At 39.8% G+C, this 27,786-nt stretch overlaps 1 protein-coding gene across 2 annotated transcripts in view; it reads right to left on the bottom strand.

The window, feature by feature from the left end:
• Window positions 1-27,786, bottom strand: part of TRPM3 (transient receptor potential cation channel subfamily M member 3) — a gene marked incomplete at both ends in the record, with an annotated part of 379,891 nt that overhangs the window by 34,609 nt on the left and 317,496 nt on the right. The window contains 9 exons of one of the 2 annotated variants that reach the window (XM_080637491.1): window positions 7,019-7,186; window positions 9,569-9,797; window positions 10,647-10,936; window positions 12,066-12,095; window positions 13,459-13,599; window positions 13,744-13,779; window positions 20,069-20,119; window positions 22,776-22,910; window positions 24,711-24,811. In XM_080637491.1, coding sequence (XP_080493617.1) covers window positions 7,019-7,186; window positions 9,569-9,797; window positions 10,647-10,936; window positions 12,066-12,095; window positions 13,459-13,599; window positions 13,744-13,779; window positions 20,069-20,119; window positions 22,776-22,910; window positions 24,711-24,811 — 1,181 coding nt within the window. The remainder of the gene's footprint in view (window positions 1-7,018; window positions 7,187-9,568; window positions 9,798-10,646; window positions 10,937-12,065; window positions 12,096-13,458; window positions 13,600-13,743; window positions 13,780-20,068; window positions 20,120-22,775; window positions 22,911-24,710; window positions 24,812-27,786) is intronic. The other variant, XM_080637492.1, reaches the window with a different exon arrangement.

Genomic DNA, 27,786 nt, shown 5'->3' with positions numbered 1-27,786 from the left:
AATAGTAACTTGTAATGATAAACTGATGAATAGTATTTTTTTTCTTTCTTTCAGTCAGTGTAGATAATGTAACATGAGGACTGTGTATGGCCCTAGATGGCTTTTGCCTAATATTTCTCAATTGTTTCATTTATGCAGTTAGTTTTTTCATTTGGTATTAGTACTTTCCATGTGGTCCCTTATATTCTTGAATCTGACTATACACAGATGTTGCCCTGCACATTTTTAATAAAATAGAGTAAATATTTAGGACACAAGTACCCTGTACTGAAACAGGCCTGCTGAGATCCTCTTAAAACCGTAGCCTGCTTTGATGAAGTTACGTATTTCCTTTACCTATTTATGCCTGCAGATTCCTATGTTAATTTTTTAAAATTTAGATAAAAATGCGTATTTAAAAATTAAATATAATACTTCCTGATGGTTCTCACAGAGCATATAAAACCCCTTAAATTCCATCACAAATTTCATAATACTCAAAAAAGATGAAGTCTGCCATTAAGCAGAAGAGAAAGGTTCTTACTAGGTAAGCAGATAGTCTGCAAGAACATGAGACTTACTGAATATGACTATAGTAGCAGAGATTACACAACCATAGCAGAACCCCAGGTATCACTTTCTGAAGTCTACAAAACCAGTCCCTGATCTATAGCATGGATTGTTTATTTTAGGAAAAAAAGTGGATATGATCTAAATGCTTTGGGAAAATTATAGCCCAAGAAGGTATTAATTTCTTTGCTTCACTCAACCTCCTGATGCTGTTTTAGTGAAAGCTGCCATCTGGTGCTACAGTTTTCCATAGCTTTTCCCAAGGCTTTGTCTCTGCTGTCCTCTGGTGCTCAAGAATTTTGCAGCAGAGTTAAAGTGAATGCTGGCAGCTTTAACAAATGAGCACTGTTGTGCTTTAGTCAAAGGGATTATTTCACAGAGTTTAAATCCTTCACAAGTTAATAAATTTACTAATTCTGAAATACCCCTTAGATCTCACTGGAGTCAGTGAGTTGTAGATGTTTTTAGGGTAATGCTTTTTTGGTACCTGGATTTCTGGTTTAGCTCATGAATGCTGATTTCCTGTTTTCTATCACTTTCTTGTTGATAATGATGCTGCAATTTTATCTTGTTATAATTATTTTTGAATTAAATCTATCAAGCAATACTAACCTCTCCCCTCCTCCATGCTACAGATGGGGAATCGCTCTGAGATGGCTCGGGATTAATTTGACCCGATGTCCTGACTGTTAATTATATCACAGTATTAACAAACTGAAAAGCATCCCCACTAGAAACATACAGAAATAACCTAACTGACCGTGTTAACAGAATAGCTGCAATGCCAAATGTGAACAAATGTGTTTTCCCTTGGAGCGGGAAGCAGTAGGGTGGGAATGACTCAAGACACTGTTCTGTGTGGGCGGCATCTCTTTCTCTAATACACAATTTTGTCCATGATTCACCATGAGTCATGCGAGGTAAGCCTGACAGCAGCTCAACTACGTTGTAAAGTACAGTACAACTGCATCATTTTAGCCTGAGGGGATTGATGTGTGCATAGTTTTCATGGAGATTTTTCTAATCAGGGTTCTGGTTTGGTGTTTGTTTGCTTATTTATTTATTTATTAATTTCTTCCAGATTTTGTTTATGCAATTAAGGACTGTTCACCGCTCACTGATAGGGAACCAGGACAGTTTGGGGTTGTGCATTTTTGCATTAATATATGCTAATGATTCCATAATATACTATTTATAATTAAATAACAGGAATTTCAGTCCTGCTAGAACGATCATAGGATCCTCAAATTTTATTCTTAGTGAAATCTAAATGTTATGGTTTAGATCCAGTCAGTAGATAAACACAAGGCAGCAACTTGCTCATTCTCTCCTTCTTTCCCCCAGGTGGGATGGGGAGGAGAATTGGAAGTATGTAAATCCCATGGGTTGAGATAAGACACAGCCGAAACCAGGACATACGTATGGGCTTACCCCATATCCACACAGAACTAGTGTGGAAACAGTACATACTTGGGTATATACATATATATACACACACACCTCTGCACACCCTATTGTATCTTAAGCTTTATAAGGACATGCTGCCTCTAGGATTACTGTTCTCTTCCTTGAAATACTGGTAGGGGAAAAGGTTTAATGCCTTTGAGTTATAGGTGTGTAAAATTGGATTTTGCATGTGCTCAGTGTTTTTTTTAAGCCTCAGAAGAGCAGGGCTAAAGTACCAAGAGCTCAGTCCTGGCTGCTGAGCATGGCAAACAGCATGAAGAGTGCCAAGGCAGTTGTTTGGTGGCAGTATGAGAGGTTTCCAAAACCCCTGGAGAAACAGAGGGAGATCCCTCCTTATAGAGTGCCAGCAGTTCTGCCTTGTGACCACTGGCAGTGTTTGCCGCTGCTGTTTTCCAGATGAGCTGAAGGGGTGTTTTGCTGCTGGCCTGTGAGATGCTGTGAGCACCATCCTCCAGCAGGTTGGGTGAGATGGGCCAGGGGCTCAAGGACACCAATCTTCAACCCTTCCTATCCTAAGAACTGTATTTTTAGTGATGTAAGATTTGGTTAGTCTTTGTCATGGAGAAAAGGCCATACATACATATGACAGATGAGATAATGTGAGCCCAGAGGCCACAAAACTAGCTTTGCTGCTGCTGAAAAGTCCAAACTCAATTGCAAACTTCCTATTTAATGTGAAAAATCAGAACAAAATGAGAAAAACAACAACTGAAACATCTTCTAAAGGACTTAGATGAGTTATTCTGTGTTCAGAAACAAGACTGTTTACTAGGGAACTCCAATATCCGAACAATAGGGATAATGATGTTCCTATTCATGGCTTCCAGAATCAGTGTTATTTTGGGAGAAAGGTAGACTGACCTAAAATTCAGCAAATAATTAAGGACCTGATCAGGCCTGCACAAATACAAAATGTCTCTGGCCAATAGATTTAGTGCCCTTCTACTCCTGAATGTCTAATGTTCAGGATTAATGACTGGCAGCTCCATGGATATGTGGGTAATTCCTTGGTGCTGAGGGAACACTGATGACAGCAGTATTCAAGCATGTTCCAGCTGGAGACCAGTAACAAGTGGTGTCCCTCAGGGATCGGTGTTGGGACCGGTCTTGTTCAACATCTTTGTCAGTGACATGGACAGTGGGATTGAGTTCACCCTCAGCAAGTTTGCTGATGACACCAAGCTGTGTGGTTCGGTTGATACGCTGGAGGGAAGGAATGCCATCCAGAGGGACCTCGACACGCTTGTGAGGTGGGCTGATGCCAACCTTATGAAGTTTAACCATGCCAAGTGCAAGGTCCTACACCTGGGTCAGAGCAATCCCAGGCACAGCTACAGGTTGGGCAGAGAAGAGATTCAGAGTAGCCCTGTGGAGAAGGACTTGGGGGTGTTGGTCGATGAGAAACTTAACATGAGCTGGCTTCAGTGTGTGCTCGCAGCCCAGAAAGCCAACTGTATCCTGGGCTGCATCAAAAGGAGTGTGACCAGCAGGTCGAAGGAGGTGATCCTGCCCCTCTACTCTGCTCTCGTGAGACCTCACTTGGAGTATTGTGTGTAGTTCTGGTGTCCTCAACATAAAAAGGACATGGAACTGTTGGAACAAGCCCAGAGGAGGGCCATGAGGATGATCAGGGGACTGGAGCACCTCCCGTATGAAGACAGGCTGAGAAAGTTGGGGCTGTTCAGCCTGCAGAACTGTAGAGATCTGCAGGCTGTGTAGAGACCTCATAGCAGCCTTCCAGTATCTGAAGGGGGCCTAGAAGGAAGCTGGAGAGGGACTCTTCATTAGGGACTGTAGTGATAGGACAAGGGGTAATGGGTTAAACCTTAAACAGGGCAAGTTTAGATTGGATATAAGGAAGAAATTCTTTACTGTAAGGGTGGTGAGGCACTGGAATGGGTTGCCCAGGGAAGCTGTGAATGCTCCATCCCTGGTGGTGTTCAAGGCCAGGTTGAACAGAGCCTTGGGTGGCATGGTTTAGTGTGGGGTGTCCCTGCCCATGGCAGAGGGGTTGGAACTAGATGATCTTAATGTCCTTTCCAACCCTAACTATTCTATGATTCTATGTTTCTGTGGGTAGTTGTTGTAAGGGAAGTCTGTTGCCTAGCATCTAGGTGTTAAAGAAATGTGTGCCCAGCCATCATATATCTGTTACGAAGTTAAAAGCAGGTGCGAGTAACAAGTAGTTTACAGTGAATAAACATTATATCTTTATAGTATATCCAAATGTTCAGCTACCCACCAGATCATTTGAAAGGAGCATAAACCAAATACATATTTGCTTGAAAATGCACCCCTACAGAGACTTACTTCACTGTTGCTACAGTCTCTGTGATCACATTATTCTGCATAAATGAGGTGTAAACCAGCACAAAAATCGTTGTGGCCCTGCACCTCATCCACTCTGCATAAGTGCAGAGGAAGAAACTGTCTCTTTTGGCCTATCAATAATCACCTAGCCTTAGCAGCGCACGACACACAAGACTTCATAAGAAACCAATGAACACAGCTTGACTAGACATGATCTCTTTACTCAGCAGTAGTTAAAAAAAAAAAAAAATTGCATATGGGCATAATATTATAGGAATACAGAGACTTGAGAAGTATTCTATGAAAATGATCAGAAACAGAGTTAGACAGATTTTTTGGATGATACATAATTTGCCATAAATGGACTTCTAACACTGACCAAAAAGAGTTTTAGTTCAATTTTGCTTAAGTTTTAAGCTGAACAAAGCTCAGAAACCCAAATCATGGAAAAAAATTACAAATATTTTAAACAAACATGTGCCAGTGAAGTAAATGAAAAAGATAAACTAAAGTAATCATTTCAAAAATTAACTATTTGTTTGTCCTGAAAGGAAAAGATGTGAAGAAAAATAGGTAGGTCGTTCTGTATACAACAGTTGCAAACAGTGTTTAGGCTGAGTGATTGATCTATTGTTCCAGAGTTCAGCAACTGATCAAATATTTGTGATATCATATCCCAATCAATTATTAATGTTAATGAACTATGAATAAGGTAAATTTAAGTGTGTCTAAAGGGAAACTTCATAGAGGAACTTTCCAAAGAGTCTTGCAGGCATCATCTTATCAGTGGAGAAAAGACCCAACCTAACTTATGCCAAACCATTTGACTAAGGCTGGGACAATGCACAACTGCAGTCTAAAATTATTTTCTTCTATCTGAAACATGTCAGGTCGGACTATTCTCCCTGACATGGTACCTGAAGGTGACTAAATATAATTGGCAATGGCATCTAACCACAGAAATATGTGCAAAGGGTTCTTTGCTAGCAACAAATCATCTCTCCTTACCACTGAAGGGCACCCGGGTGAAGAAGCTGTGCAGTTCAAAAGTCCAGTGCAGATTACAAACAGAAATATTAAGTCAGCAGTAGTTTACCAAAGATATTTTTTCTAAACTTGCTGGTCTCCACAGAAACAGCTCTTATTTTACAGAAAAGGCTGTAAGTGTCTGAAACTTCACTAGAATGATGCATCAAATTTGAAAGAGTTAAGGGCAGAGTCAGTGACAGGGAAGAGCAATAGGACTGTCAGCACATGGAAGGGAGAAAGTAAGGAACATCTAAAGCTCATCTGGAAAAGCAGATCCAGTTCATACATCACTTCCTTGTAGCAGGAGTCAGAAGGTATATAGGAAACACAGCATTGTAGACAAGAAACCAGGAGCTGGGATAACTGCAGAAAGATGGAAATTACTTCCTTCCCAAATTTCTCCCCATTGCCAAGAAAAAGGCAGCTTGCAAAGTGCTTATTTGATTTGAATAGGCACTTCATAATTGGATCAGAATCCAGAGATAGTAAACTGCAATTAGCAGCTAATGAGTGGAGAATGGCCCATTGCTGCTATTCTGGCTTCTGGTCCTTCCCAACAGCCAGGTTCTTGCCTGCAAATGGGTCCTGTAGGTGGGTCTTGTGGGCTGCTCCTTCGGCTTGCCTGCATATTGGGTCTTGTAGGCAGATCCTTCTGCCTGCCTGCAGACGGGGTCCTGTGGGCAGCTCCTGCTGTTTGCCTGTGGGAAACAGTCTAGGTTTTTGGTTTTTTTTTTACTCAAAAAAAAAAAAAAAAAAAAAAAAAAAAAATCAAAAAATTAACCAGGAAAATCTTTTTTTCTTCCATGCCTCTATCCTGACATTAACCAACTGGGGTTGAGTTTTAAGCCTTTCAAAGACACCACAAACCAAACTAAGCTAAGGCAGGTCTGCTGATAGCTCATATGATAATTGCCCAAATTAAAAATTGTCAATTGAGCCTGAGATCAAGAGACTAAAAGTAAGTGACTTGTATAGTCACTTCAGAACTTTAGCTATTTGATTCTCTTTGTGGTGCAAATTATTCCTCTAAGGCTATGTTACTAATACAGCCAAGTCTTTCCTTTCACAACTCTGCTGAGCTGCAGAAGCTGCTATTAAGGGATGAGCTGTCTAGCTGCTCACAATGTCTTCAGTGAATTAAAAAATTCACGTGTGTAAGTATGAGAGGCAATGAACATAAATTCATAAAGAATTTTAAAACATGTTTTCATACTTTTCTTGTCTGTTTGCACACTTACTTGCCCTTCAATGAAGTTAATCTAAAGAAAAAAAAAAAATCTCTAGCTTCTATGAATCTTTGGGCATTTCCACCTGAAGAAAGATTTAGCGATATTCTTGTCTACCAGAGAGGCCCACTCATCTATCATAGCTGAGTTCTTTCAATTCTGAAATCTCATTAATTCAGACAATGCGGTATCAAATTTAATCAAAGTATAAGGATATTACATCACAGCATGATGCCTCAACATCACCATGCACTGCTGCAAGACCGAGGCACAATGATGCCATCTTGCCTGGTTTTAGTCTCACAGAGGAGAAGGGAGTGTGAAGCGTGGTATCCTATCATCTGCTAAATTTAGCCATCAGATAGCCTGCAACACCCACAGAGGTGGGAATATCAAACTGACAGCACTGAGGCTGGTGATTTATTGTTGACACTTACGGTGAGTTCCATGTCCTCCTCCTCTTTTTCTTTCACTGGTTTCTCTGGTTCCTCTGGCTCCTTCTCTTGGAGATGGATCTCATTGGCTTGGGTCATGTAAGGCATATCATCTTTGTTCTTGAACTCCAAGCTGAGGATTGAAGGAGGAAGTAGAATTCCTAGAATTACCTAAAGCAATAATAATGATAACAATAATCATCACAGCAAACAAATTACAATAACGATAGTTAGCATCAAAAGGAACAACCCCCTCAGGACGTTTAGGAAAGGGAAGATACATGTGCACTTGAGTTTCTATGCCAATAGAGTTTATCACTTGGGGTTACCAGAAGTCTATAGTGAAACAAAGCCTGTGACTTCTCTTAGCATTGCTGTGCATGCTGTGGCAAATTGCCTCTCTTGAACACTTCTTTTATTTGCTTCCTCATCTGATGCATATTATTACGTACCAGAATATATTTACAAAATATTACATAAGGTCAGCTGTAGGTGGAACAATGGGGATGTTCAGACCTTGGACCTGAAAATTTCCACATTTTACAGAATAGACAATATCAGTGTAAATGACACACAAGCAATATTAATTTCTACAGAGTGGGTTAATAGGTCTCAAGGTCTCTGTGTCCATCTACTTAATCCACACAGGCAGTCAAGGTTTAAGCGTGTGTAGATCTGAGGAGATAAGGAAAAGCCAGCAATAGCACATGCTGATGTGCTTAGCTATGCAGTCCTCTTAGATTATGCTTCAGTAACCTAGCAGACGTGTAATGCTCATGTTAATGCCAGCTCATTCTTTTCTGCCTTTCCTCTGTCATGATGTGGGAGTGAAGAAACCATTGTTACCTTGAGTGGATATACGCAATGAATGATGCTTGGAGTTAAAACAGTAGCATAACTAAAGAGATATGATAATATAAAAAGAAGTGGCTTGTCTGTATTCACAAGCACAATATCTTTCTCTGGTTTTGCTGTAATCTCATGGAAAATTATTATAAATCTCTCCCTAAATGACAGTGAAACCATGTAGTTAGCTTGTTGGCAGGTCAGAGACAATGACTGCTTGTGCTCTTCATATCGACAGACAGCATGTGTGTTGTTGTAACCATCCGGTTAAGATTCTGCAATTAGAAGCAGTTAGCGTATAAGACCGCTGTGAACAACCTTGTAAGAGCTGCCTGCACTGCTCCTGAACTTGGCTTGTCACAAAAGGGTGAGGTGGCTACAGGCAGATCTGGCTTCCCAGAGAGGCAATTTTTAAGAACAGGCTGGATTAGTAATTGCCTCTCCCCCTCTCACTGGTGCTATATATCCCCAGTGAGATTCTAAAGAATCACCTTAATCCATTTGCCAGTTTCAACAAGAGAATATTGTCTATGGGAAATAATTCATCACTCATGCTTGCAAATTTATTTGCCATGCTGCCCCTTGCTCATATAACTTGTAGACTGCTTTAGCTTTAAACAGGCCTTGCTAATGAACTTCAGTGAAAACACAAGCTAAAAGCTGAGTAAGGGACCCTTGTGAAGCCCTGATGTTACAAGAAGCTGAAAGGAAACAGTCTGTTACCTTCGGTTATTCTTTGCGAAAGAAAGGTCTATATTTTACGGCTTAAAAGATGCATGCTGCAAACAAGAAAGAATGCAGTGGGAAATGTATTGCTGCACTAATTCCCATCTACCCAAGCTGAGTATCTGCAAAGCCAAGCACTGAACAAGGAAGCAGTCCCTCTGAAGGGTAACAGGCACATGGGTCAAGTCAGAAAAATAGTCAGTAAAGATGCCTCCAAATGTGAGAATGCTTTCTATCAGTAAGCAGAACAATATTTACACACAGTTCTGCAGGATTATGATGAGAATGCTATCAGCCACTTATTCACTACTTCCATAGGATTAGACCTAGTACAATGACACTGCATGTATTCATAAGCATTCTCACCATTACTGAACATCTTTTCACACTGCAAGACAGCTGAGCAGTTGCCACTTTATACAGACTTGGTTAATGCAGGAAAGAGAACCACCTGATGAAAATATTTCTCAGTCATCTGGGAGGAAAGGGCATGTCCTGGTTATGTACTGATTGGTGAGTATTTTGGTGAAGGTGAAAGATACTGGTCCTTGGACACAAATTTATCTCCCAGAATTTACCTTGCTCTGTTAGCAGTTTTGCTACCTGTAGAAGTAAAGCTTAAACAGCTTTGAAAATTGAATTATCCTCTAGATACTCTATGGTAGTTCCTTCAGATCAGTCATTAGAAAGACTGGCAGGGGATTGCAAGAAGATTTGTACTGGTTGCTTTGGCCTGTTCTGGGGAAGGTTGTCAGATTAGCACCTTTCACTAACAGTTAATTCACTTACACATCCTTTTTCTTGATGTATCTTTAAAATCCTTGGCTAACTCCTCAAGTCACCAGACAAGGTGACATACTAACTACATGGCTCAATTCTTCTGATAGCTCTCACTGATACTACAGGAGGCTCTGAAGATTACCCTGTTACCATCCATGAGAACTCCACTGACTGTTATTTTTATTTTAAAACAGTACTGACCTTTAGGCCAGAATTTTTGCGCATCCGGAGACGACCCATCCACATGTCTGTGAGCAGCATTTGGCTGCAAGTGTGAGCAATGAAGTCCCTATGCTTGGCTGCCACTGCGAGCTGCAGGCATGTGGCGTTGCTCCAGTTCTTCAGCTCGTAGGTCAGCAGTTTCATTGCCAGTTGCTCATCCTGCTTGTATGACTGGTCCAACAGCTCCACTGCCAACTGGCCGAAGTCCCTGCAACAGAGGGACATTCGTTCATTCCCATTAACCCAAGCAGCCTGCTGCAGAAAATATCCCTCTGCAACTGACAGCCTCTGCAAGGGAGGCATCACCTTCCATCATGTAAATCGTGATGTTGACTGTACACATGCAAACCCACATTTTCAAATGTGAGTGGTTAATGATAGGCATATAAATAAGTGCCCTGACTTAGCAGTGGTGAGCACCCACACCTACCAGCTGTCTGCTTCCACCTGCCTGCCCACCTCCCTGGCATTTCCTACTTGAAATCCTCTGGTTATTTGCAGTTTAGAGAATTGCTTCTGTACTACTTGCCCATGACTAGTGGTCAAGTCTCCTGGAAAAAGGAGTGTCCAACACCCTTTTCTAAATTCTGTGTCTCAGACCTTTAACATCAGGAAAGATTACTATGGAATCTAGTATCTTGGCTTGCTCACCTAAGCATGAGCTCTTGGTTAAGTAACACTTCTGCCCAATATTACGTTCATTAGGATTTCAATAGTTGTTCTGCCTGGGATGAACAGAGTATTGAAAAAGCACAGAGAAAGGTTGCAGCCTGACTCCTGGGACCTCAGGAAGAGCACATAGACAAAACAGATATTTCACTGTCTTCTCATTTCAGAACTTATACTGCTAGCAACTCTGCTTCTCTGGCTGATAGGCTGTTTAAAAGCCATTTAGATTTCCTTTAAAGGGACTGCATTTTTCCTAATTAGAAGTGAAAGCAAGGTACAGATAAGCAAATTGCAGGCATGATCAGCAGCCTTTCTCCTTCTTCTACCCCCCTCACACCACACCCCCTTTTTTTTTTAACCCAGGAAAGTGTACATGAAGAAAATTCACCTGGAATTATGGTTCAGCTCTTGGGATATGTCATCCACCATGTCATTTTCTGATGCTTCGTGGGCCATAGCTTTGCAGAGTTTACAGGCCACCAGTGCTTTAGCCATAGCCTCTTCCCCATGCTGCCAAAAAAAGAGGGCCATCTTCTGACGCTTCATCAATACAGCCCACACCATCAGCTCATGGAATGGGAAGGGGAAATGGTTGATCTCAGGGTCATCCAAATCAATATCTACTTCTTCTTCTCTTTTTTTGGTAGTTTTTCTCCCTCGCCGCAAAGGGACATCATCCTGTGAGAATTACGGAGAAATTTTTTTCACCAGTGAAGAAACTGAACCAATTCACACAGGATATTGGAATCAGTACCTGAGATGTCAAACATATTCCCTGCAGGCCAGCCCCTTAATTTTTTTGGACAAAATATTTAAAACAGGAAAATAATAAAAAAAGCATTGGTCCATGCACTGTAATTGAGAAGTCAGTAACCTCACACCTAAGTGAAAAAGAGCTTTGGACTATCACTGAACTGTTCTATCTTCCTAAGAACACAGACCACAGTCACACAATACCCAGAGCCATTTTGCAAAAGCCATCATTAAAATAAAGCTAAGAAGGCACTCTAAAAATAACATCTGTTGTAATGCATCCGCCTCGTTCCACCTCCAGAAAGTACGTGTGCAGGAGATGTTACGGTCTGCTGAAGACTTCCTCCCTGCTTATTCTTGTGTTTTCTCCCTTTATGTTCTTAAAAGGTCTTAAAAGAATGGGAATCTCTTTTCACCATTCCATCCTGCCTTTGTACTGCATTTTTATCCCTCTTTCTCCATCACTTAGTTCTTCCTACTGCCTTTAGTTTTTTTCCCATTTTAGCCTATTGCTTTTATCAGATAAGCTGACCTCTTCTGTGCTGCATCTGTGGACAGCAAAATGAAAGTTGTTGCATAAAATAAATAAACCAGAAAACATGCTATCTCCTTGAAGCATGGGGGATAGCCAAAACTGTCAACAAAACTAATAGAAATTTCGCCCATGTAAAGATTTCTGCATCATTCTCCACAACTGCTTCATTTCTCTGAACACGTTTCAAATTTATATAGTTATCTGACTGGAATTCTGCTTGGCCTGACAGACTGAAACATTTTGTTTAATCTTCGTGACAAGAAAAATGATCCATAGAGGGGGAAGAGCATTCTTTTCTGCTGTCTATCCACTGGAGTTTTATTAAGAAATGTTTCATAATCTGACCCTTCTGTAAAAAAGTTATCTGGATGAAAAATACAATTTGTGTGGCACATTTCTCATACAAAACTTGAAAACAACTCTTGGTGCCTTCATTACAGTGAATTTAAACATTATCTTGATATAGCGTACATTTGTCAAAGAAGAAAAAGACATTAAGATTTATCACAGGTCACCTACCTCCATTCCCAACAGTTTCAAGGCTTTTGGCTGTACAAAAAAGTAAAAAAAATGTTATTTCTCCCAGAAGGGTGATGAAAAATTACAACTATGTGTGTATACATACATACATACATACATGCATGTGTAACATGATGCCTAACATATAATACAGAGTATATAATAGGTAATGTATAATATAGGTGATACATACGCAATGTAATGTAATATACATATATACATAAATCAAATAATTATAGATATATTTAATTCAACCTTGAGTTTGATCCTATTTCACCAAAACACACAACAGAAGACATACATTTTACTTCAGGTACACTGTGGAAAAGAGGTAGGAATTACTGCTAATGCATGAATGGATTCCTCTGGATTATATCATTGTTTCGGCCATTCCCATGGCGCACTTTTGTTGACTGCTGTGGAGCTCCTCCATATGCTGGTTAGAGATCCGTGAAATTGTTACTCAAATACTTTTCTTGATGCAGTGACTAAGAGCAGGATGTCTCCCCCAGCAGCTACAATTACTACCTTTCCTCTTGAAAGCCAGGAATGTGTAGGGAAACAAACCAAACCATTTCAGGTGTCTGGATCTAATTGTTTCACAGAGCTGTTGCTCTTCATAGCCATTTAGAACAACGCTCAACAATTGTGTGCATTGCTAAAATCTGAACTGAGACAGGAAATGAAAACGTGAGGTAAAAGGAGGCAAAGAAAGAAGTATAAATCTTACTGGGAGCTGTCAAGCAGATTTTTGTTCATGCTGGATTGGGTCCGTGGCATTATGGATGACAATAAATATATTTCTGTCTTAGAATGGTAGTAAACTTACTTTGGATTCACAGTATTGTAATTTACCAAACATGGAAACCACAAAAATACTGAAGGGTTTTTTTGCCTGGAGCCCAGTGACTCTGCTGGAGCCACATTCAGCCAATAAAGCCAATTCTGATTTACGTGTTTCTTTGCCCTGATACCTTCAGATCACAGTCAAGAAGACGAGCCATGAGACAGGAAATGCATCTATCAAAACACAAGTTTTTCAACTTAGTTGCCTTATGGTGTAATTTGTACAGGTCAAAAGACTTGCCTTTCAAAAGCTGTGATTACTCATAATTACAGGTTTAGAGCCTGAGGAGACTGTTTTATGTCCTAATCACATCAGGGTAGCAGAACCTAATAATTTTTTCACTAAATTTATAAGAAAATGTCTCTTGTATCAGTGGCTGCCTTGCAGTGTGCTGTGGTGAAACAGCTTCTATGTACATAATGGAAATGAATTTGTACACTGAATGCGTGCACACATATAACCCCCCCGCCCAGAACCGACTAAGAAGCTACAGTAAATCCTGCCAGTGGGTTCAGTCATACAGATGGGAAATAACTTGCTCCTTACCCTCTTGGGCCCAAATAAATTGTGGTACAGTGTTCTGAAACGCTTTCGGGTGTAATTGCAGCGATATGCTCCTCCCATCAGGTACTCTATCACCAAACCAATATCAATCAGACTTATCCGATAATCAGGAGGTAAGTTTCCCTGTAATGAAAATAAGAAGGATGGTTGGGGAGGAGTAAATGCTTATTATTGCTGTTGTTAAATGTACTTTATAATTATGTCAGAATAAAACAAATTAAATACTTAGAAACAGGAATGTATTATTATGCTGGTTAATTAATTCACCTTAAAATAGATCCAACCGAAACCTGGATATTCTCGCTTGGAAAGAAGACACAGGTTAAATAAGAAGATGAAGAACTTGTTGGAAGTAACAGAAGACAATGTCAGTACACAGTACTCATATTCTTCAGCTGGGGAAACAAGGAACATGACTGCAGAACAAAAAGCATGAGGATCAGCACACTTGAAAGGTCAGGCACAGTTGCTCAACTCTGTCCTGCAAGATAGCACCTTTTGTGCACCATCTGTCCCCCACAACTCTTTCCTGGCATCTCATATCTCTGCTGGCACCTCTTCGGACTGCCTTTGTGTTGGCCTACTGCCAAGGCATGGTGAAGTGACATCATGCAATATCATTTGTTCACATGGAATCAGTTCCTGCATGTGATCTTCCCATCCTATCAGTGTTTCCTTCCCTTGTTCCAGGGAAGGAAGGGCAGAGGGAAGGAGCTGTATTATCTACTCTAGAGAACTTACACAGGGCATGAGTTATTATTATTGCTTGTTGATAGAGGCAAGGAGAGTCTGTTAGCATTTTTTCTACAAATAAACACATATTTTTGCTTAAATTCCACATCTAGTATGAGGAAATAATATGTATATATGAAAGTAAATATGAAAATTGTAATAAACAAAATACCTGTGGCTAACTCTTTGGAGTTTTGTTCAAGAACTACAAGCCTAGCAATTTTCCTAGATTGTCCCTCCTTGAAGTCCCAACATATTTTACTGAAAATCACTCTAAGCACAGTAATCTTGCTACCTCATTTCCAGCAGAGAGAAGGAGATTGTCTCTCAGGAGATGAACTCTCCTGTCATTAGCAGGATCCTGGCAAAGTCAACTACATACTTGTTCTTCCATTTCTTTTCCTTTCTTATCCTTATGTTAAATATTATACATATGTGTGTGTGTGTGTACGTATATATATATACACACACAATGTCTTCAGCATGCACCTTTTATTTTCAAGGGAAAGAATGACAAATATGTCCATGTCTTATTGCCCTCACATTGTGAACATCCTTGCACATATCTTCCTTCTCTACACTGTCAAGCCTGAAAACAGCAACACTAAGGCTGTGAGTCCTCTAATACTTAATGGCTTGCAAAGATTTGAAGAAAGCTCTCAGTAGCAGATTGTCTCTTAATGCATACAAATCTGAGTCCGCCTTTGAGTTAACTGGGCATTTCTATTCTCCAGAAGCAGTAAGCTTCTGATGCACCTAGCAGGCCAGAACAACTTCAGGCTGGTCTGGTCTCATGGATGTGCTGGTGAAGTGCTCTTGGGGGATCTCTGGCGAAGAACAAAACCCCAGCGTGGGCACATCTGCTCCTCTGTTCCCTGCCTTGGGAGCTCCACAAGGACAACTCTGATTGCTTTACGGGAGGAAAGGGCTAATAGGAAGGGAATGCCCTCAAATTGAAGTTTGCCTCCTTCTCTACGTCACTGCCTCTGAATTGTTTGGATGATCATTATGGTTCAACCATCAGTTCCCTACCAGAAAAGAAGGCATGATTTGGCAAACTGTGAATAGGTCACCTAGATCTAGAGTTGTCATTAAGAACCCTGTAGATTTACAGATTCTTCTCTGTCCTGTATGTTGTTGTGCTAGAGATGTGACTACAAATTAAAGGTGGAAAGAGAGGTAAATAATACTTCTGTGAGCTGCAAGCAGTAGCCTTAGAAAAAGAGAAGATTACTCTAGTAAAAAATTAACTTGTACAGCCAACACCGCAGAAGGACTAGGAAATTGTAATTGTTAGTTTTAAACTTTTCCAGTGCACTATAATAAAATAATCATATTTCCTATAATGATATACAGCACAGCTTACCGTTAGCCTGTAGCTCTTTTTATGTGGTCATCAAAAGAAGGTTAGTTATTAGCACAGAGCAATTTTATGACTCTCATGTCTTGCTGGAAATATCTGCATATCTGCAGATATCTGCCTGGCTCCTCTGCAGATGTGCTTATTAGATTCAGAATAGAGAAACGCTAATGGAGAGCAGATGTCAACTGGTTCTGCAGAAAAGATGAAGCAGATACAAAGATCTTCCTTCCTATTGTACTTCAGCCAGGAAGAGCAACGATTATTTTCCTCCCTGCTCACCACAGTACAAAGGGCACACTGAAAGGCTGAGGAAGGCGAGAGAGAGGTAGTGCTATGGTGAACCATGCCTAGCAATGGGCTGGGATTCAAAGGGACAGAAGGTCAAACTAATTTAGTGACAGAAGATGATCTGCCAACTGTCTTTCAGCAGTATCCCTTGGCATAGTATCTTTTGCATTTGTCCTACTTTTGGCTAATCTGGTGGATGGGATTTGCAGGAATGCATATTAGTTTATTTGAATGCTGTCATTTTTATTTTTGAACTGTTTAAGGAAAAATAATGTAAATCTAAAAATGAAATTCTGTTATGTTTTTTGTTTTGTTTTGGTTTTTTTTCCCTAAAATATTCTTCTCTTTCCATAATGCTTAAGGCACTGACAGTTTTACTAGAACAAGGATGACGGCACTGCTAGAAGTGGGAGTTGTAGCTCCAAGACAGTGTTGTAGCTCTTCAACAGACTCCTGCTGTCTTAATGTAAGACACTAAAACTGAACACTTTGATATTATTAAGTGGCAAAAAATACTTGAACAATTAAGAAAGCACAACAGGCATCTGCATGTGTTAGCTTCTTGATGAAGTTTTGATTTCTAAAATTTCATAAAGAGACTTAGATAAAAAATTCCCAACACAGTAACTTAAATAAAAGATGCATCTAAACCTCCCACTATAATATTGAAAGATTTTCCTAAAAACTGCTCACAAATTCACAGCAGAAATACACATTATAGACACACAAATATGAATGGCTCCATGCTAACACACAATTACTTTTCCAAAGTGAGCAGTCTAGTAAAGCTAATTGGACCACTTGTGTGAGGAGTTACGCATGTGCCAAGGCACTTGCTGTATCAACAGACACCTCAAATTACCCTGGCAGCAGTGAGTCTTCTTGTAAATGAAGGGCAGCGGTGCAAGTAGGCCAGAACCACTGCAAGAAAGCAAAAAATTTGGATGGGCTAATTCTAGTACAGCTAGGGTGACGGAATGACAGAGAAGGTTTGATTTTTGAGTACAATAGGTACCCTGGTTAATAATCAACTAACCTTCTATGTTCGGACAAGCTCTTCAGTGCTAATGGATTGGTTCTTTTCCTGAAGAAACTTCAACTTTAAGCTGCAAGCTAACCAGTTACAGTATTTTTTCACTTGAAGTGCATTTTTATATTCAGCAGGTATCAAGACTCTCATTTTGCATTCTGAGGAAAAAAGAGTACTTTCAAAATTCTCTATATTGCTTGTTAGTCCTCTGGAAATGTAGCCAGGCAGTGGCAGTCCAAACTAAACTTTGAAAACTTGCATCACTCCAGGGTGGTGCTAAGATATATTGATTATATACAATTCTTGGATTAAAGAAAAAATGTATGTTAATTTCTACTGATCTTCACCTGCCAGCTGAGATAGGGGAGGAAGGATTTTTTTAAAAACAACCTGTAGAGGGCAACCTCCACTTACAAACAGGATGTGGAACACGGTCAGTGTTTCTTCCTGCTTAGTGTGGATATATTGGTTTGCACTGTCTAGGGAAGGAAGTTAACCTTCCATGTTAAGTTCTGTACCCTTGAGAGGGGATGTCAAAAAGGCCATGATGCAAACAGCGCAGGCAGAACTGTCTCTGTATGTAGTTTATGGAACAGAAAGGATCTAAAAGAGATATGAGCACAGCTGCCTCTAAAGCAACTAAATTTACAGTCTAAAGCTGTAAATTCTTTAAGACTATGTCTCCAGGCCTTCACAATATGCTGCCCAGGCTAACAGTCTTCACAGCAATACTTGGATATCCAAAGAAAAAATAAATTGTTGCCTTATATGTTTTTGTGTGTGCCTGTGTGCATGTGCACATATGTGTCTACAAGCTGCCACAAACAGGATGTGGTGACTCCTGAGGTTCAAATTTTTTTCTTTATTAAGCAGGCAGGGCGGTTTTCCAACAAACAAACAAACAAACAAACAAACAAACAAATTCCTAGTGATTTATATGACTATGTAATACAATAGTAGTAAATTAAATAGTGCTTCTATAATTTGTAAGCATGAATTTTCTATTTGAGAATTCACACTAATGCAGACATAATTATTTGTTTGAAGCATATGCCCTTTTAAAAAGTGCAGGTTTTAAAATAGGGTTGTATGCATATAAAGCACAAGAGTGTGCATATGAATGAAGTGTTGTCTCAAGGAGTGTGTCAAGGAGTGTGTCAAGGAGACACACTACATTTTTGTATTTATATTTTGTGATACTGTAATTAGATCAGAGAGGTTGGGTAACTGGCATCAAAATAGATATAACTCAAAAAGCTAGCATCAGCAGGTGGTCTGGTTTTCATGCATGGTGGGACACTTGACTGTCATACAGTGATGTCCATCAAGAAGTTACTTCCAAGGAGGTGTTTTCTTTTAAACTGTTGTTAGATCTGCTGAGTGATTTACAGCTTGGCTGCCTGGTAAGGAATCTGCTGAGATATCAGGGCTATGGTGCTATCACTTTTCTTTGACTGAACTGTGGTTGTTTTTCAACCAGTGATAAAATGAGAAATACAGGCCCAGAGGTGCATTTTTCTGATGAAGGTACTAGAGGGCTGCACCCAGCTGTTTTTAAAGCTCTTAACTATTTTCCCATGAGAGTGCACATTGACTTCATGTAGTGGGGATTACTGGAGACTTCACATATAAACAGAGGAAAGAAGGATGAGTTTATGGAACAATGACCATCATTGAACATTTAGCAATCACCATGGAATAAATAATGTCATTGAATATAGCACAGGTTTATTGCCAATGTCTATCAGTATATTCCTATGAGTTCTGATAATCTTTGCCTATTTTGATGCTTTTTTTTCAAGAGCTCCTTTAAAAACCTTAGTTAGGGACTCAGAAAAAAGATATTATTTAGTTACCCCACATACACATTGCTACGCCATTGAAGGAAGACTTGGAAAGGTGATGCTGGGAGAGACAAAGATTTTGAAAAATATTTTTTAAAGTAAGAAGACAAATAATGCTTGTTTCAAACTCTTGAAGGCACATAAGTAACTGCATATTTAGTAAGAAAAAAATATTCTGGTAATTTGGGCTCGAAGAGAAGTAACCAGTCTAAATGCATTCGAGCTTTACTCTGCTCCATCGAAAGGGACTTCTGTGTTAAGAACAGTTTCACTTCTTCTGTAGGCTTTCCACACTTTCCAATGGTCACTTAATATACTATACGTCGTTGAACAATGATGCAATGTAACATGCTAACCAAAGAAAACTACCAGAACCTCCCTAAACATAACTACTGCTAATTCTGCAGCATTATTTAAGAGAAAGATGATTTATTAAGCATTGACACTCCCCTCCCCTAGCTGCCTTCAGTTGTGCTCAGCTGTCAGTGACAGAAGAAACCACCAAAACCTGTGGTCTTACAAAAAAAATCTCTATTCTTTTTTCAATCTTCTATCTAGTCCCATGTACAGAAATTTCCTTTCTCAAGCATGTTACCTGTGAGGTCCAATATATGTAATGTGCAAGGCTGTAATCTGTACATACTGATAAGGTCAGCTGCAGACTCAATCTCCTTACTTGATCCATATATTTAGAGGATAGAGGATTTTCATCCATTGCTACTGCTGTAACACTTTTAATCCTGAACATATTGCTAAAGGCATTTCGTATTTGCTTCCTGTCACTATGCCTTCCTGTGTTTCTGTCCTGTCCTTTTAACGACTCTTTATAATTCAAGATGCTTGAAATTAACCTGATAAGAGGTGCAGAGGAAAGCTGTACTGCTTGTTTTAAATTTTTTTCTGCTGAGGAAGATTGCTACAATATACCACACAACACAGAACAAAAAACTGTTTCTACAGGATCCAGCACAGCATAAGAGCTATTTACAAGCTCGTAAGTAAACTAACAACATGGAAATTAGCTTTGACAATAGTTGCAGGTATGGATGAATACAGATAACAGCATAAATCCACAATGTATGTAAGAGCCTACAATTATGCTAGCAGAAACACTATTACCCAAGCATCTAAAACTACAGAGAAAGCAAGCCAAATAACTTGCTAATTGTGCTTTGTATGCCAAAACATTGTATTTGGTACATTCAAACAGGACATTCTGTAATGGCAGGGGAAGTAGAAGGCTCTCACTGAAAGCTCATGCAAAGCAGAGATTGTGTCTAGCTACAAAAAGCAATCACAACATTATTTCCAACCTACCGTCCATTGGACTCTTACCTTTTTGACGTCCCTGACTAGATGATACAGAGTGTTGGACGGTCCATGTCTCTGCAAAGGACAAATAAAGAAGAATAAAATAGTTTCGCATTGTTCAAAGACTGGCAAGACATAAATGCTAAAAAGGCTTTCTCACTTTAGGTGTTTAAAAATTAGGCAACTGAGATCACTTCAATTATACAGTGTTATCAATCAATCAAAAAAACCAAAAAACACCACCAAACCAAAAAAACCCCTAAATATCACAAGAGCATTATTTCACCTGATTTCTCTTTTGTACAAAAACCTCAGTCAGAAAACCGCTAGAACTGCCACACTGAAAACTAAGGCCCTATATATCAAATTAGACTCCTAGCTTAGGCAAAGCAGAAGCCCAGTACAACATGCACAGCCTCTAGGAAACAGTGGAAGGAAAACCAGCTCCTTCAGTGTCAGCCCTCCTGCACTCAGGATCTCCAGTTCCACTGCTGCTGGCTTAGACTGCCCAGGAGCCTGACATTTCATCTAGGATCTCTTGTCTGAAAGCCACTAACAGCATTGCAGAGTCTGTGAATTTGTCATCTTCTTTTTACTCCACTTGATACGCAAAACTTTCTGCAGCAGACTCCTACAATTTAACTTGTATGTTATATTTCTTTTCTGCTGTGCTTTTGACTTGATGATATTTTAAGACACTTTTATGGGAGGTCTCTTTGGCTTTAACTGATAATAAATGAGACCACTGCATATGTACAGAGTCAGTGTTTCCATATATACATTGCTCTGTACTTGCCAGGACTTAGTTTTATGTAACCTGATCACGGACCATGATGAGACTTTTTTGTGATTCTTCATATGCAAATTCAGATTTGCCTACCATGAGTGATGCTAAATCACCTGCAAACACTGACTCTTCAGCAGCTACTGTTTTTCAGATCATCTCTGAACAGGCAGTGGTCCCAGGACAGGGTCTTTGATGAGCCTGGTCATAATGTCATTTTGTGGTGAGAACAGACCATGTATTCCTACTCTCTGTTTTCTATCCTTCAAGTAGTTTTTAAACCGCAAGTACCCCTTATCTTCTATGCCACGATAGCTATAGTCCTTGAATAACACTTGAGGCTTTCAAATATTGTCAAAACAGTTTTGCAAAAGCAGGTGGGCCAAGTACAACACACTTATTTTCCTGCATGTTGGCTTCAGAAATGGTAACAGATTACTAAGGTTTAACGTTTTCCTAGAGAAACCAGACAAACTCTTCTTTAACAAAAAAATTGATCCCCTGGTTTGATTAATTCTATTCTTTATTGTATTCTTACAAATTTACCATGGCAGAAGTCAAATTCACTGGTTTATACCTTCCAGGTCATTCTCAGGTCTCATGTGGTAACCTAGTATTTTTTAATTGGCTTTTTAATTCTTTTGGTGCTAAAGCTATTACGGAATCATTAGGTCATATATCAAAATTGGTAGTTTAGGCATTTCACAGCCTCTATCGTTTGAAAATCTTGCATAAATAATTTATGGTGCTTTCTTAGGTTACAATAAATTTGTTCAAAAAGTAGTGGAACAGAAAGCTTTCCTCTAACTTATTCCCAGTAAGAACTGGTTTTAGTACAAGAACTACAATGCTTATCTCTGTAGTAAGAAAGCTCATAGGCTTTCTATTCTTAATAGAGAAATGCTAGTTGATAGGCAAAGTTTAAGCCGATCAAAGATCAGATGCGATTCTGTTACAAGGGTAGAGGGGATACCTGTTCACTTATATTTTGCACAGATTTAATGAGTTCTTTTCATATTTAATATTTTTGAAAGACTGACTTCTGGTCATCATCATCAAAACTGACTTCTGTTATCTCTGGATAACAGTCCAGTGTGACAGCTTATGACGGCAGGGCTTTTGTAAAGTACTGGCAGAAAAAAAACTTTCTGAGCAGGGCTATGCACTGTATTACAAGCTCTCTCCAACAGACAGAACTAGCAAAACTAAGAACTAGATAATGCTTTCAGAATTTTTCCATATCACTTAGCAATTCCAACATACCGGTTCCTCTTGGTAGGCAATAATGATGTGAATGCTAGAATGTGTTTTGCAGTTGAGAACTCAGAAGCAATTTGAACCTGGGTGGTTTTATGTTCATTTTAAAGGCAAAGATATAAAACTTTCAAACAGGCTTCTAGAATTCAAAACTACAATTTTCGTAACATTTGGTGAGGACATGGAGAAGTCCTTCACTGTAATAGACCTGCTCAAATCATCTCATTTCACCTTCAAATTAATAATTTTACCCCAAGAAGTTTGCGCCTATTTGTTTTCTAGTGGCTGAATTTGATTAACGTAAGATTTGTTTTGAAACCATAATGGCTTATACTGTCAGGAGTCACCTATCAACACCTACAGTGCCTAACTCACCAGTAACTGTTTTCCAGCCAGTGCCATCTGCCTAAATTTCAGATCTGTCATACTGGAGTTACAATGACCAGAAATCAGCTGGTACTGTGTGGGGCTTCATCCATGTCTTAAAAAATACATACAGCAGATTAGGCGGGCAAGACACAGCATGTTCCATTACGTGAGAGACAAAACTAACAGACAATGTAGTCTTCTAACATGGAATATTCCTGCAACAGATATTGGCTGCTTTGTGCATCATCTTGTTGTTGTAGTATGAGTGGGAGCTACAACAATGAATATAGAAATACAAAATTTGCCTTAGGTTGGCCCTACCGTATTGTACAATTCCTCTAGCCGGGAGATGGTGAGAAAACGATGCATGCTTACTCCATTTTCTATGAGTAATTTCACAAAATCCACTCTGTCCAACACCAGTGCATCCAGCATTGCTTGCTCAAGTGAGCCCACCTGCAAAGCAAGCGATTAATTCAGGCTGTTCCTGGGCATTTCAGGCTGTATCCAGCTGGTCCCGTCACTCTGGCACAAGAGGAAACCCTGATAAAATTCTGAGGGTTGCTCTTCCTAGCTTAAACTGGGATAATTACAGTTTTAGTCTACATTGGTTTCTCTGACTCACGGCAGCATTTCAAAAATGAGTGTCAGAGTGTAAAGATTCACATACCCTAGGAAATCCACAGCAGGACCAAGGAACTAGAACTCAGGCAATTGGTGACCACACCTTCACAATATTCATTCACCATTTCATTATTATGTTTATTTTTCATTTTCCTGATTAACATGTTATTTATATGGGGCATATTTGTTATGTGCAAGCTCACTTTAATTCTAGCTTTTTCCTGTTCATGGTGTGGAAACTCAGGGAACCTTTGACACTCAGGAAGCAGGAATAGCTTCACCATATCTTTGAAGGGCCAAATGTAAGAGGTCTTCTTATGCAAATCTATCATTTTCTATCTTTTGTAGGTTGGGGAGGTCAGAAGGATGAGAAATTATCTCATACTTCCAGCTTTTAGTTTCTGAAATGATTTCAGCTTGCAGCATTCATTTTTTGCTATAATGTGGTGATGGAGTGATAATGATAAGGACAGTTTAGCAGCATTAAAATCCTTCCTATGTTTTGATGCATAATTATGCCTAATATTGAAGACAAGATAAATAGTCCATATATATATATTTGTATAAATAATTCACTCCATAACTGAAAAGGCAAGTTTTTTAAAAACTAGCTTCAAGGGGCAGTGAGCTCCAAACACTACATTTAAGGCAAGGATATTTAAACAGAAGCTTTTCCTTTTGTTGCATTTTTTCCGTGGGGAGTTGTAAATGCTCATCTAATGATAGCCTATGAAATTTTCATGATGGTGGCAAAATAAATGTCACACTAATGAACACTATGATCCAATTACACCTTCTGAAGGAAGGCATGGTAGGCTTTAAGGAGCTACAGGTAGTGTCCTGTTTGGATTGTTTTTTTATTTCTGGTTGACAACCACCACTGTAGAAACTGCAGCACAAGTTGGGAATCAATCTCCTCCTCTGCCCCACACAGCACTCAATATACCTTCTATTTACAGCCCTCCCACTGCTGCAGAGAAGCTCTGCCTATGGTGGCCCCTAGGGAACAATGTTGGCCAGGCAGCCTGTCCCCATAGCTGGCAGCTGGAGTATAGGATGGGGCAGCTGTGAAACAGGCAGATCAATGCAGAGCAGCACTGGGCATGAAATTAACACCAGCTCACATTTGGAGCCACAGCACTTTTACAGTAACATTGCTGATCAGCTCTTGTGGTCCATTTGATGACCTCCAGCATCTGTGCAGCATATCTGAACATCTGATCATCATCAAATTCAGTATTTCTATATAAAAAGCATCGCTTGAAGAGCAAAAAGAAATTTTGCCTTGCCATTAGTTTATAGTCTAACACTGTAACGTGGCTGTAAACAGACACTCGCTTTTCTCAGCTTTCAGAATCATTACTTGATAGTGTAAAAGTGTTGCTTCCCATTTCTTTAAAGGTGTGGTCTCTCAGTGTTAAGGCATCGCTAGATGTCACCATTTCTTTGAAAAAGCAAGCATTCTAATGACTTTGCCCACCTTCAGGAGCTGTGAATGGGGACTTTGTGTTTGATTGGGAGCATGACTCAGTATGTTCTATACCGTGTTAAACCACCGCTGCCAACAGAATGGATTTAATGTTGAGTAGCATTTAAAGTGTTTCAGTAGAAGATGCTGTATATATACTGTACCGGCCACTGTTGCCCGTAAATAAAGATCTGACTGCGGGCGATGTCTACTCTGTTCCATGCTAATGCTAGGCTCAGCTGGTCGGGAGCAGATGCGTTAGCTCCTGTGTATACATACAGGGGTGCAGGGAGGACAGAAGGAGAAAAAAGAAACAAGAAATACTTTAGACTCAGCCAACAGACCACCATGGTAATTCCTCTCACAGATATCCATGTCATTTCTGCAACTGATAAATATTAAACCAAAACAAAGCCTTACATTGTCCCTGAAATAAAATATTGTATCTCAAATCTGAATCCATGCTTTTCAGATTGTCTCATAAATGTTATTTTTTTCCTCACATCCCCCTTGAAAAATACAGTAGGTAGACATGACCTCAGCAGACGCAACTTGCAGTGGAGTGAACTGGTTTCTCTCCTCTTGGATGGGAGGCAAGAGCAGAAGCCAGGTGGGTTACTGATCCAGCTGCAGAATATGCACACACACACACATGCATATGAGCACACACATACTTCTGCATTTAGCAATTATAAAAAGGTTCAACTTACACAGACCTACTGATTCCAAGAATTCTGCATTTTATACACATTTTATACATTCACACCTGGTAAGATGGGGCTCCTGTACAAGCATGGGAATTTCTCCTCTATGAGGGGTCTTGGTGGGACCAATTTCCCTTCACACATGCAATAGTCATGTAAGAAAGCATGTTATAAAGCTGTTGTCAAGGTACAATGTTTTCAAATTAAATAAGAAACTATGCAGATGATAAGGTGCATTTCGAGCTGTTTATTTTTTGGAAGGGAGGCTATGTTTTTCCCTGAAGTTTTAATGTACGCTGTGGGACATTCCTGCCCTGCTGTGCTTTTGTAATGTTTCACTAAGGATTTCATGGTTATTAGCTGATTTGTAATAATAAAACAGTATTTGTGCTTCAGTGTCTTAGGGAGAACTGGCCCAAATGAACTCTTCAACCAAATAAATAAAGGGCTCTTCGACTTTTGACTACACAGCTGCTTGCAGAGATCAGGCAATTGTATAAAGACTCATTTTTTAAAGGCCTCATATCTCCACTGTTTTCTTGTCTTTATTAATTCTTGTACTGGTATCACAGAGGGAAGACAAATAAGAGCTTTTCATTGCTTCTGTTCCCATTTCTGTACTATTCAAAATCACACACTGCTCTAGCTGAAAGTGGACTCTGAAATTGGAGGCACAGAAAACGTAAACCAGAACACGCTGGCCACTGAAATGTTCTATGAAGGATATGATCAGCAGACCTTTAGGAAACTTACCCTACCGCTTAATTTTGTAACTCTCAACTTTTCAGCCAGTTCATTGCCATGAAACTTTGCCGAATACTTGGCAGTATCTGCAGCAATTATCTGGGAGATGTTAGACTGCAGATCATCCACTTTCATTTTATGACAGAAATGAACTCTCATAAAAAGGTAGGTGGTGGAGGAGCAGAATGGTAGAAAGAAATGAAGAAGACAAAACCAGTGAAAAACAATAAAAGACTTTTCTATGACTAAGAAGTACGTAGGACTCAACTTCTCACTGCTATACAACAAGACAGACAAGAGCTCTCACAAGAGACTTCATGTGGGATGCCAGCAACATCTGAACTTTTCTGAGTTTCTTACACAAGCAACATGCAACATTCAAGAACAGAAAATATTTACCTTTGGGAAGGGCAAAGATGTCTCTGCGGTTATATTTATAAAAACAGAAAAATACTACATGCAGTGGGTATGATAGCGTAAGTTAAATACAGAGAGCAAATAAAGTTTTCCCCCTTTCTGAAGCAAACAACAGATCGTCTCAAAATGTCATTGGATCTTCTTTCTACCCATGTGCCTGCAGAAGTGAAAGCTTTGGCAGTGCCCAGGCAAGCTCTCTGATGAGAAGTGGAGAAGGCACATCCATGAACTTCAAAACCCAGGAACAGTCATGGCGATCCCCCAGCCTGGTACCTTTTTGCACATGTGATGGGGAAGCTCCATCTCCTGATTTTCTTAAACTGACCACAGCATGCTGGCTGGGTAGCCAAGGGTGCAGCCTGGTTAGAAACCATTTTGGCTCAAGAGTAGATCAGATGGACCTGGGGAAGAAAGTGGGCTACTTACACTGCCCCCACTTCAGCCAAAACTCAAACCAAATAATAGAGAAGCCAGGTGAACACCTTCTGTCTCCAGTCTGTGATAAGAAGCCTGGCCTTCCTGTGCCTTTTCGTGCTTTAGGAAGGACCCGGCTGCTGAATGATCACAGGGTTTTCTGGTGGATCTGATCATGTGAAAGAGCAACCAGCATGGGGTATGCGGGGGTGGCTGCATCTCCAGAAAAGCCCCCAAGCCCCGCAGTTCATCAGAATTGTTTTCTTTGAGCGTGCTTATTGCTCCAAACACCAAGCACAGAGGAATGAAAGCCGTAGTGGGATGGTTGCTCCCAGAGTGAGGCTTGCTGCTGCAAAAGCCTTGCACCTTTTTCCTCTTTCCTGCCTTCCCTCTGTGGTTTTCAGGTGAATGTGGATTACACTGGCATTACACAAGAGGAAAAGAAAAATAAAAGGTACAGAAGTTTGTCTGGAGAAGCATATGGGCTGCGGATGCCATTTAATCAATTTTATTCCAGGATGAACTGATGAATTTTGACTCAAATGGAACTCTATCAAGTATTAAGAAGTAAAAATAATTCCATTAATACAAGAAAATCTCCCTAGAACAAATGTGAGGTGGGCTTTCTTAAGATACTGTCTCCTTTCAATCATTTCTTTGATTGCATTCGATGCCAAAGAACATGGATTTGAATCATTAAGAAGAATCCAAATAGTGACCTCTTAGAGGAATCATCTCACTCAGAAGTGTCACTGTAATGTATTCAAATCAAAGCCAATGAATATTTGGGAAATCAAAAAATAAGGTAGACTTAATAACCTATTGCAATACTGGGATCACACTGGACCCGCATATTAGGCCCTTAACATAGCCAGTAGTGAGAAATTAGCACTCCTGTATATTTCTATTTCATTTTGTCTCTTGGAAAGATTCTCTGCTTAGTTGTGTTATATTATTTTCT

The sequence above is a fragment of the Psittacula echo genome (assembly GCF_963264785.1).
Source record: "Psittacula echo genome assembly, chromosome: Z".
In the NCBI taxonomy this organism is placed as follows: Eukaryota; Metazoa; Chordata; class Aves; order Psittaciformes; family Psittacidae; genus Psittacula; species Psittacula echo.
This window is presented reverse-complemented; position numbering and strand designations above follow the sequence as displayed.